At 43.0% G+C, this 12,456-nt stretch overlaps 1 protein-coding gene across 1 annotated transcript in view; it reads right to left on the bottom strand.

The window, feature by feature from the left end:
• The window catches only part of LOC124624664 (prolactin-releasing peptide receptor-like), a 553,962-nt gene extending 543,132 nt beyond the window's left edge, over nucleotides 1–10,830 (bottom strand). The window contains exon 1 of the mRNA XM_047149123.1: nucleotides 10,648–10,830. Within this exon, the coding sequence (XP_047005079.1) occupies nucleotides 10,648–10,830 (183 nt within the window). The remainder of the gene's footprint in view (nucleotides 1–10,647) is intronic.
• Between the last annotated feature and the right edge of the window lie 1,626 nt (nucleotides 10,831–12,456).

Below are 12,456 nucleotides of genomic sequence, written 5' to 3' on the forward strand. Positions count from 1 at the left end.
GTTCGGCTACAATGAGGAAGTACTTCGCCACGTGAACGAGGTAAGTTTCACTGCAAATAGCAGGGGCGTACCGTATAGCACCAGGACACCCTCCAATGACGATCTTAAGGTTTGGCTTTTTGATCGTATCGTAGGACGTAGAGGAGCAATAAATGAATTCCCGGACGGTAAAAAATAAAGGGAAGGGATATTGTGGGCAAACTGGAAATCAAAAATGGAAGTTTAGCTGGACGCATGGGATAATAGGAGTACTCGATGTGAAACGTGCTTGACAAATATTCCCAAAGAGGAGGAAATATGGCTGCATGTTCAGCAGTGTATCTTCCCACGGGCCACATTCGTCTACATGAAACGAAGTAACGCACGTAAAGGTGGCATATGAGACTGTTGACAACTTGAGTCGCTGAAGGATATTATCGTGGGGTGTATAATGCATAGGTTTTTTGCAGAGGAAGAACTGTGTGCTTCGAGAAGAATAGTATACATACTATACTCAGATGCTTAAGATCAAACCGTGTTAAAGGTGACGTTTTAGAAACTATAATAATAATGCGATAATGAGTTTCGTTTATGCACCGTTGCATTCTAAGTATATCTACAACATGGCTTACATTGTATTCCCGAATTCAGTTGGCCTGGGTCTTGTTTCTTAATTCAGCTAACAATAACAGACGTGTCACTTGGTGGCCTGCGTAATATCCCATGTCTTATTTGAATTATAGCTGTAGCTAACCTGGCCTCCTGGCGTGATCAAACGTTGTGAGAGGCCTTCTGTCTCCCAGGAAGCAGACTAGAGTTTCGGAAAGTGAAGGGAATGCATTGAACAGGCATGACACTTGTGTATATATTGAGAGACAAATTTCCTCTTCATGCGTTCATGAAATGTTAAGATAGCAAGAATACACAAAACAGAACATGTGAACAGACACTAGTTCTTGCTATTTTCACGTATGTGCTTGCATTTTTAAAAGAAATGGGTGATGACGCAAGAAAAATACTTTGGTAGATGGCTAATCAGTAACAGTTACGAAATGTCAGGAGAAAGACTGCTTGACTTCCAAAATACTTTTAGCTTGTAATATCAAGTAAGGCGTTCAAAAAACATGGGGAGGACATTTAGACACAGGAAGATATCAGATGTTTTATATTATCTCGAGACAGAAATCCGAAAATCAGGTATTGACTGATTATGCGTAGCCAGAAGTAGCTACAGAATCAGATCGTAATTTTTTAATGGTGAGGAGTAGGTTGAAATTCACCAGAATCGTCATGAAGAAGCAACGTACAATGAAATAGGATAATGAATTATTGACGAATGACGAAGTGTGTTCAAAACCTCTGAGGCTGTAGATACTGTGTTAGTGAATACAATATTGAGTAGTTTAGTTTATATGGAATGGACATCTTTAAAACGAATAGTCACAGATGTTAGACGGGAAAACATAGGTATGCAAAAGAAACTGTGGTTAACAGTGATTAGTGAAAGATATAAATTCCCAATTGATCACGAAAAGAAACGTATTTAGCATGTAAATGAAATCAATGGGAAGTAAACGAAACGACTGCAGAGAAAAGCATGAAGAACTCTAAGACCAGATGTAGGTAAGACAGATTCAGTGTACATAATACTCTAAAGAGCTGTCAGGGAATTTAAATGCATGTGCAGCAACATGAAGAGTGCACTAGAAAATTCACAGATAAAGGAGAGAGCGAACAGGTGAAAGCAGTGCACTGGGGGCTTCTGCGAATGAAGAGAAGCAGCTTCTAACGTGAAAGAAGTGGATTTCACTTGAACGATCTACCATTAAAAGTTTACAGAACTTCCAATAAAACAAAGCAAAAGATAAATATCATTTCTTCGAGCTTTCTAAAATCACTTGGGGGAATTAGCCCGTAAAATTTATAAAACTGAGGACGTACAACCGGAATATCTTCCCGAAGTTAGCTAAGGTGGGGGAGAGTAGGGAAATTCGTGAGATACTGAACAATCAGTATCCAACTTAATGTACACAATGATACACAGATGAATGGAAAAGAAAATTGAAGATCACGTAGAAGTTTACCCGTTTGGTTTTAGGAAAGGTAAAACCAGCACCTCGGCAATTCTCAAGTTACATGTGATAATGGAAGTAAGACTTTCATAGGCTCTGTTGACTGAGAAAAAATTTGATAGTGTAAATTCGTGTAAGATACTCTAAATCATTAGAAAAATTGGTGTAAGCTCTGGAGGAAGATGCGTAATAGTGAATGTGTAATAGAACGAAGAAGCAACAATAAGACAGGAAGACGTAGAGACGAATGCTCGAACTAGAAACAGAATAAGGCATGGATACAGTCTTTCTCCACTACCATTTCACCTTTATATGAACAATTAGCGACATGAAAGAAAGATCCAGAAGTGTGATTGAAATTTAACGCGAAAGGACTTCAGTGATAAGATAGGCCAATGACGTTATTATCCACTACGAAGGTGAGGAATAGACAGATAATCTGCTGAAAGGAATGAACAACCTAGTAACACGTGAGCACGGTGTACGATCCTAAGGGTAACCGGAAGAAAGAAGAAAGTATTGTAGAGTAACAGAAATGAGATTATAAACGAGTTTTACAACATAATTGGACACTGAGATGTAAAGAGAGTTAAGGCATTCTGAAATTCTACTACCTTAGATGGAAAACAAAGTATGAGAGTCGATGCAAGGAGGATATAAGATATATACTAGCACAGGAAAAGAGTACAATACTGACAAAGAGAAGTCTACCGTATCAAAAGTACACAGGCCATAAGTTGAGAAAGGAATTTGTGAGAGTACGTCTGGGCATAACATTATATGAACTGTGGGAAAAACATAAGAGGAGAGAATCGAAGTGTTTGAGACTTGGTGTTAAACGGACTAATGAAATAAAATATAAGGAATATCTCCAAAGAATCAGCAAAGAAAGGAATATGTGGTGAAATGACATTAATTGGATGACGTGATGGGATGACGGATAGCGTGTTAACAGACTCTGTTAACAAGAATGGGTAATGGCTCTGAGCACTATGGGACTCAACATCTGAGGTCATCAGTCCCCTAGAACTTAGAACTACTAAAACCTAACTAACCTAAGGACATCACACACATCCATGCCCGAGGCAGGATTCGAACCTGCGACCGTAGCAGTCACGCAAGAATGGGTAAAACTTCTATACTTGTTTGAAGATGAAACTTACACAAAAATAGCAAGAATTAATGTTTCTTCAACAGTTCTGTTTATGTAGTATTGCTACTTTAATGACACTTCATGAAAGTATGAAGGAGAAATTTATTTCCCAATATATACACTAGTGTCATGCCCCAGTCGCAGGAAGTCATTCCACTTACGCTTTGCTCTCTTCTGTGCTCCCCCGTCACTTTTCAAAACTCTAGTCAGCTTCCTGAGAGACAGAAGACTTCTCACCATGTCTGATTACACCAAGAGGCCAGGGTAGCTACAGCTTTGATTAAAAGAAGACACGAGATGTTTCGTAGACCAACGAGTGACACGTCTGTCATCGTTAGCTGAATTTCGAATCATGATGATGGCCACCTGAAACTGCTTTGCTGTAGGAACACTTAGAATGCACAAATTCAACACATTACCGCATGGACCTACTACAGTTTCGCCATACTCAAGGTTTGATATTATGCACCTGAATGTAGTATGTATACGTTCTCGTCGATGCATGCAGTTCTTTCAGGACAGAAACAGTCTTGGATGCGAAATTACTCAATGTCAATGACGCGTTTGACTCATTTGATGCATCATCAGATTGTCTAGAAAAACAAGAAAACAATCAATTATACGTGGTTTTAGGACGGGTGGGCCACGTACCCAGCTACTTTTTAATTATTTATAGTTCACGGTGTCTGCGATGCCGTGCAAGATAGGACCATGTGCTTTTCGTGCATTTGTATCAAACTGATTGGTTTCTTGTTTTTCCAGACATTGTGTGTGAATTCCTAAAGAACCAAACAGCTGAGGTCATCGGCCCTTAGACTTACATACTATTTAAACGAGCTTAAACGAACTTATGCTAAGAACAACACACACTCATACGCATGAGGGAGGACTCGAATCTCCGGCGAGAGGGGCCGCGCAACCCGTAACATGGCGCCTCAAACCGCGCGGCCACTCAGCGCCGCTGTCTTTATAAACAATCTGATGATGTCCCAATAGGGTGAAACGCGTCGTTGACATTAAATAATTTCGCAATCGAGACTACTTTTATTTTGTCACCCTTTTAAACCGGTTGCAGTAACAGCCAGCCGCGATGGAATGGGACAATTTTTACATAGTTTTTCCTCTGTAACGAACGCATGCCTTATATGCCCCTTGATAATATCCTTCAGCGATTCAGGCTCTCCACAGTCTCATATGCTCTTACGTGTGTTACTGCAGTTTCTCAGTGGTGAACAAGAATGCTCTGGCTTGCGCTGATAGATATAACGTAAATAGTAAGGCGATAACAAGACAAACAAAACACTTAAGAGTTCAGTCAAAGTCAAAGTTGGCCACAGAGCTTAAATATTCACACTGCAGAACGTTTCTTTACATTTGGTTGTAGTGTAGTACTGTGTACGTGACCTAGTAGTTTCAAAGGTCGCACTGTGGAGTTGACAAAGCCGAACAGTACACTTCAGGTCAAGGAGGAGATAGGAATAAAAATGCGAGTAATAATTAGATTTAAGAAGGTCAAGATTGAGAAAGTTATGTAATTAATGATCAGAATAAGTAATGGCTAAAAGATTTAGATAGTTAAAAAATTTAGCGCATACAACATACGGTTTCTTCAGTGGTGGATGCATTTTGATGTCAAATTATAATCCAATTCAATGGAACGAGTACCATGCGAAATCAACAGAAATGACTGCGACAAGCGCTGTAGAGTCATTTTGTTATATATTCAGCATTGCTGCTCCAAATTACACTGTCCGGTTTATTTATTTATTTTCTCACGACGTTTACATGGTGGCATGATGCGAAAGGGTTATTGTGGAGATATCGTCATTCCTTAATAGCAAATCGCTTAGCAGCTTTGTGATAAAGTACGCTCAACTACGTAACATGCTGTGGACTCAGCGTAATGTGGGAGGTTACTTTGGATATGGGCATTTCTTTCTACTCAATCTTTCCCACGGGGAGAGGGGTGGTAGTAACGGGTTCTTCAGCTAGATGCTCATAGGGCATTATGTTTTGACGCAGTTGACCATATGTCATCCCTGGCAAAGCGACAGTTTCATAAATGCAATTAAAATGTTTGTGTATCACGAAACATGTAGGAAACTCAATTACTTTCAAAATAGTTTCCATCTGACATATTGAACTCCTTTCGACGTTTCATCCATCTATGGAGCTTTTAAATTAGTCTGCAGTACCTCCAGTATCTATTTATTGTCAATTCTCTTCCGCCATGAAAAAGCTTCTCATTAAAATACCTATTCACTCTGGAGAACTGGGAAAAAGCGCTGGGTCACATGCGGTAATGGGTATGTGGTGCCATTCGTGTCTGTTTGATTTTAGCGAAAACTGCCTAACAGTTAAGGTTGTGTGGCTGGGATCCTTACAGTGCCGGCCGAGTGACTGACTCTCTCAACGCATACCACTTTTCTCTCAGTGCAACACTACATCGCTCTAGTGTAAAAGATATTGAGCCGTGGCGGCTAATTTCACTATCAATAACTTTTAGCTGGCGTCTCACCAGCGGGCACAAATTACTCCCTTGTGCGGTTACCGCTGCCGCGCCTAGTCTTCTAGGGCGGCCGCTAGAGTCACGTCTAGGGAGAGGCCTCCGAAGAGCGTGGCGCAGGCAGTTGACGGGTAGTTTTCGAACAGTGTGGAGCACAGAATAGCAGCGATGCTTTGAGCAACGGACACACGGTGCGAATCGGCACGACGTCTTTACCAGGTCATCGGTCTCTCTTCTTCGCCAGAATATTTAGGAATGGCTGCATTGCGTGCAAGGGACCACGACCTTCAAGAAGCCCGAAGAACTTCGCGAACTGTTCGCCATTAGTTATCTCATTCGTAAGCCAGAAAACATACTCCAAAACAGGTAAAATTTCGGTATCACTTGACAGAAGATTTCAGCAAAACACACGACCAAGAAATTATTAATAACCTGCCACAAACACTTTTGCAGGGTGTTTTCAGAGAACACGAGCAGAATTCCTAGGACTTCGGATTACCCAAAACTTCCACTTGCAATATCTCTAAGGAACGATAAAGTGGAACGGCGCTCACAGCAAACTCAGTGACGTACAAAGAGAGCTGTAGACGAAATTATAGAAGATTCAGACACCAGACACACGTAATAATGGTCAATGATGGACCAGACGGATCCGGCAGAGCGTTCTTTTACATAACTTTGGCCCCATATCTTACGCGATGAAAATAAGGCTCTCCTACCAGTAGTTAAGACAGGAATTGCGGCAAACCTATTTGCCTCTCTTCCCAAGTTGTCTGTTCCTATCCACGAAACCTCCTTGTAGCTTATGAGACTTAATTTGGGACAAGCTGAATTAGTACAAAGAGGGTCATTGACAATTTGGGATGAAGTTTCAGTGGTACCAAAACACGCTCTATGGATCGTCGATCGGGACCTTTCTTTAAGAGAACATACAGTGAAGAGCCAAAGAAACTGATACACCTGGACAATACCCTGTAGGGTCCCCCGAACCCGCAGAAGTGCTCCAAGATGACGTGGATTGGACTCGATTAAAGTATGAAGTAGTGCTGGAGGGAACTGGCACCTCGAATGCTGCAGCGCCGCCCGTAAATCCATAAGAGGGAGTGGAAATATTTTCTGAACAGCACGTTGCAAGGCACTGCAGATATGCTCAATAATGATCGTTTATGGGGAGTTTGGTAGTCAGCGGAAGTGTTTAAACTCGGAAGAGTGTTCCTGGAGCTACTCTGTAGCAATTTTGGACGTGTGGGGTCTCGCAGTCTCCTGCTGTAATTCTCCAGGTCCGTCGCAATGCACAATGGACATCAATAAATGCAGATGATCACACAGGATGCTTACGTACATGTCACCTGTCAGGTCGTATCTAGATGTATCAGGGGTCCCATATCACTCCAGCTGCATGTGCCCCACATGATTACAGATCCTCCACCGGTGAACAGTCCATTCCTGACATGCAGGGTCCATGGATTCATGACGTTGTCTCCATAACCGTACATGTCCGTTCACCCGATACAATTTGCATCGAGACTCGTCTGACCAGGCAACATGTTTCTTGTCATCAACAGTCCAAAGCTGGTGTTGAGGGGCCCAGGCGAAGCGTAAAGCTTTGAGTCGTGTAGTCATCAAGGGAACACGAGTGCACCTTCGGCTCCAAAACCCCATACGATGATGTTTCGTTGAATTGTTCATACGCTGTCACTTGTTAATGGCCTAGCATTGAAACCTGCAACAATTTACGAAAGGGTTGCGCTTCTGCCACGTTGAACGATTCTCTTCAGTCGTAATTGGTCCCGTTCATGCAGGATCTTTATCCGGCCTCAGCGATGTCGAAGATTTGCCTTTTTACCGAATTATTGATATTCACGGTACACTCGTTAAATGGGCGTACCGGAAAGTCCTCACTTCATCGCTGTCTCGGAGACGATGTGCCCCATAGCTCACGTGCCGACTACAACAGCACGTTCAAACTCACTTAAATCTTGATATTCTGTCAGCAGTAACCGATCGAACAGCTGCACCAGACACTTGTTGTGTTATAGTTTATAGGGGTTGGCGACCGCAGTGTCGAATTCTCCCTGTTTACACATCTCTGTATTTGAGTACGCATGCCTATAACAGTTTCTTTGGCGTGTCAGTGTACAACGCTCACCATTATGGTCCTATTATCAGAAATATGTGCACAGATGATCAAGAACATAGTACTTGACTCTACATCTAGGTAACTGACAACTTGATATCTAATAAGTCTCACCGGACACCGTAAAGATTACAAACAAATTCTACAGTTAAGAAGATGACATAGTTCCGACAATATTTCCCACTAACTCTATTAATGCCAAAAATGTGAACGAACTTATCAACACATCACTACTGTGTCCAAAAAAGAAGAGCACGAAAATAAATGAAGAAATTGTAAAGAACATTGTGGAGCGAAATCAAAAGATTTATTGCAGTTGTTACTCCTTACAGTACGACGAGAGGAATGACAACCATTTATATATTTTAGATTTCTGACATACATTAGATCCGTCGTCGTTACCGTGACATAAAGAAAATACTATTGTCATATTGATAAGAAACATGAACGCTAAACAGGGCGTAGTCAATGGAGAATGCATAGCTGTAACGAAACTGAATGATTTTACAATGCTCAGGTGATTTATAAAGGGAAAACTGTTGTAATACAATGGACAAACTTAACACCATCTGATCCAAGCATGCATTTTCAGTTGACAAAAAGACCACTAAAAATGCATCCCCTATAGCTATAACGAAGACTGGGAGAAACGCTTCAAAGAGCAGGATCGCATTTAGCAAATGTGGCTTCACTAATGGATAAGGGTAACAAAATCAACTAACCTTTTTTTTATCTCTTCAAGACATTGAAAAAGAAAAAGGACACAAATATTACACTATTATGTCAAATATAGTTTACACTGAGATACTGTAGTGCTCTGTAAAGAATTTTGCTCCAGATTGCACTATATGATCAAAGGTATCTGGATACCTGGCTAAAAATGACTTACAACTTCGTGGCGCTCTCCATCGGTAATGCTGGAATTCAATATGGTGCTGGCCCACCTTTAGCCTTGATGACAGCTTCCACTCTCGCAGGCATACGTTCAATCTGGTGCTGGAAGTTTTCTTGAGGAATTGCACATACGGCTCATGAAAGGTATCGATGTCGGTCGGTGAAGTCTGGCACGAAGTCGGTGTTCCAAAACTTCCCAAAGGTGATCTGTAGGATTCAGGTCAGGACTCTATGCACGCCAGTCCATAACAGGGATCTTATTGTGATGTAACCACTCCGCCACAAGCCGTGCATTATGAACTGGGAAGCAAGAAGGTGCTTAAAACATCAATGTAGGCCTGTGCTCTTATAGTGCCACGCAAAACAACAAGGGGTACAAGCTCCCTCTATGAAAAACACGACCACACAATAACATCACCTTCTCCGAATTTTACAGTTGCCAATACACAGACTTGCAGTTGACGTTCACCGGACATTCGCCATACCCACTCACTGTCATCGGATCTCCACAATGTTATTCGCCACTCCTCACAACGTTCTTTCACTGTTCAATCGTCCAATGTATACGCTCCTTACACCGAGCGAGGCGTCGTTTGGCATTTTCCGGTGTGATATGTGGCTCACGAGCAGCCGCTCGACCATGAAATCCATGTTTTCTCATCTCCCGCCTAGCTGTCATAGTACTTGCAGTGGATCAAGATGGAATTCGGAATTCCTGTGTGATGGTCTGGATAGATATCTGTCTGTTACACACTACGACACTCTTCAACTGACGGCGGTCTCTGTCAGTCAACAGACGAGGTCAGCCTGTGCGCTTTTGTGCTTTACGTGTCCCTTCATGTTTCCACTTCACTATCACATGGGAAACAGTGAACCTATGGATGTTTAGGAGTGTACAGACGTATGGCACAGGGTCGAGAAGTGCGTTTTTGTGCTGTACGTGTCCGTTCACGTCTCCACTTCACTATCACATGTGAAACAGTGGACCTAGGGATGTTTAGGAGTGTGGAAATCTCGCGTAGAGACGTACGACACATGTGACAAACAATCAACAGACCACGTTCGAAGTCCGTGAGTTCCACGGGGAGCCCGGTTCTGCTCTCTGACGATGTCTAATGACTACTGAGGTCGCTGATTGGAGTACCTGGCAGTAGGTGGCAGTACTTAATACGAAAGATATATGTTTTTGGGTCCGAATACTTTTGATCACATAGTGTATGTGCATGGCAATATATATATATATATATATATATATATATATATATATATATATATATATATACGGGGATGTACCGTGAATCCATGTTTGTTATTTTAGGTCACTCGATTGATATTTGAATGTGTTTTCTGTTTATTCCCACAACTACCAATATCCCAAAGACTATAATTATTCCAAATACTATCATTTATGAATGTTATTAAGGTGCGAAAGATTCCCATGGGTCTCCTGGTATAAATAAATGGGATACCATGTATAACAGTACAATGCATGCGACGTTTGGAGAGCTTCAAATTGCTGGAATACCATAACTTCTAGAAGTCTGAACAATGACTGAAAACACTAAGTCTGGGTAAGATTCTGACTGCTGAAGGAGATGTGAGTGAATCTTGCCGAAAAGTTTCGCATTTCCAGATTACTCGGTCGGCTGCACGGCTTACAGCTTGCTTGGATGTTGTTCAAATGTGTGTGAAATCTTATGGGACTTAACTGCTAAGGTCATCAGTCCCTAGGCTTGCACACTACTTAACCTAAACTATCCTAAGGACAAACACACTCACTCATGCCCGAGGGAGGACTCGAACCTCTACCGGAACCAGCTGCACAGTCCATCACTGCAGCGCCCAGACCGATCGGCTAATCCCGCGTGGCTAGCCTGCTTGGAACAGGTGTTAGCGGCTGACCTACCTGCATCATGGGCAGGCAGTAGCAGAGCGTGCGGCCGAAGACCCAGTTGTTGAGGATGAGCACGGCGAAGGTGGCGGGCAGCACGGCGGCCGCCTGCGCGAGGTTGGCGACAGCGAGGCTGGCGAAGAGTGCGCGCGTGCCGCGGTCGTGCAGCTGCGCGCGGCACGCCACGGCGGCCAGCATGGCCACGTTGAGGGCGGCGCCGGCCACCGCCAGCAGGCCGTACAGCGCCGCCAGCGCCGGCCACGCCGCCTGCAGGGAGCCCTTCACCTGCGGCCGCGCCGCCCACGCCACGGCCGCCGCCTCCTGCTCCTGCTCCAGCTCCAGGCTGGAGTTGCCGCCCCCAGCGTCGGGCGCGGCGCTTCCCGCCTGCGCGCTCGCCACGTGCCGCAGCAAGTTCTGCAGGAAGTCGCCGTTCCCCCATATGTCTCCATCCTCCATGGCGACCCTCCTCTTCTTCCTGTTCCCGGCTGCCTGATTCTGTCACGTCGAACACTTTATACCGGCTGCCTGATTCCGATCACGTCAAACAATGTATACGACTCTTTGCACACTATCTGCGTTCCTTAGAGCGAAGCGTGGTATAAACACATTTACGAACTTTAGTTGTCACTAGCCGGTAATGCTGAATTCTGTCCACTTCTTATTTCATCCTACAGTTATACACAATACGGGTATTACACCACTGCAGTAGCATCTTTGCATTGTTTCGGCTACACAGTTTTACGTATGGCTCGCTCACAACAGTACACACACACGAGAACTTGCATGTCCTTATCCAGAGGAATTATCCGCATTGCTTACGTGTGTCAAGCGCTGCCGGCAGTTCTTTTTCCCACAAGTCCTACACTACTGGACAGAGTCAGTCAATCCAACTCACGAGCCAACAAGCTGAGCCCACCATTGCCGGGTGTTGATGCCAGTTAACGATACTCCGTCGCTGTAGTTAGAGTGGACCACTCCGCCTCGAAACCAGATTTGCCTCCTACAACAGATAACATAAATCATGCGAATGTCTTACTATTCTGAGTTTTTAAATACTTTTTTATATTACTTAAGTTAAAAGAGTTGAAAGCATACAACAACGACAATGCTGAAGTGGTATTTTCCAGAAATAATTTTATTAGATGGGACGTGATGGGTAGGTTTTGAATTTCTTACTGTCTGATTAATTACCACACCTATCGATATAACAGTTCTTCTGCCTTTTCGTACGGAGCGAAAACAGGGTGTCAAACACTGTCTTGTGCGGAGTGGAACTAGTTGTTTCAATTTTAATTCCAAGAGTTTTGTTCACCTACCGATGGTAAGGTAATTCAATAGAAAATAATGAAATGTAAATACAGTCAGTCTGTTTGAAAACTGAAGACAAAAATTACTTATGGCTCTGAGCACCATGGGACTTAACAATTGAGGTCATCAGTCCCCTAGAACTTAGAACCACTTAAACCTAACTAACCTAAGGATGTCACACACATCCATGCCCGAGGCAGCATTCGAACCTCCGACCGTAGCAGTCGCGTGGTTCCAGACTGAAGCGCCTAGAACCAATCGGCCACCGCGGCCGGTTAAAAATTAGTTACTGAAATGGGTGATCATGCTTTTCACTGCTCTCTGTAATCTAGGATATTGTTGAGGTTATTTGTTGCTCCTTTACGGAATATTATTTTATAGCTTTCATTTTTTTGGAAAATAGGACAACAATAAACAAAATGAGAATATAAATATTTAATTTATTTTTCATAAAACGAAACTACTATCTTCAGATGCAAAGAAGTGCTGCAGTCAGTCGCAGAATCCGTATTTGTT

Source organism: Schistocerca americana, chromosome 1 (assembly GCF_021461395.2).
Source record: "Schistocerca americana isolate TAMUIC-IGC-003095 chromosome 1, iqSchAmer2.1, whole genome shotgun sequence".
Classification (NCBI taxonomy): Eukaryota; Metazoa; Arthropoda; class Insecta; order Orthoptera; family Acrididae; genus Schistocerca; species Schistocerca americana.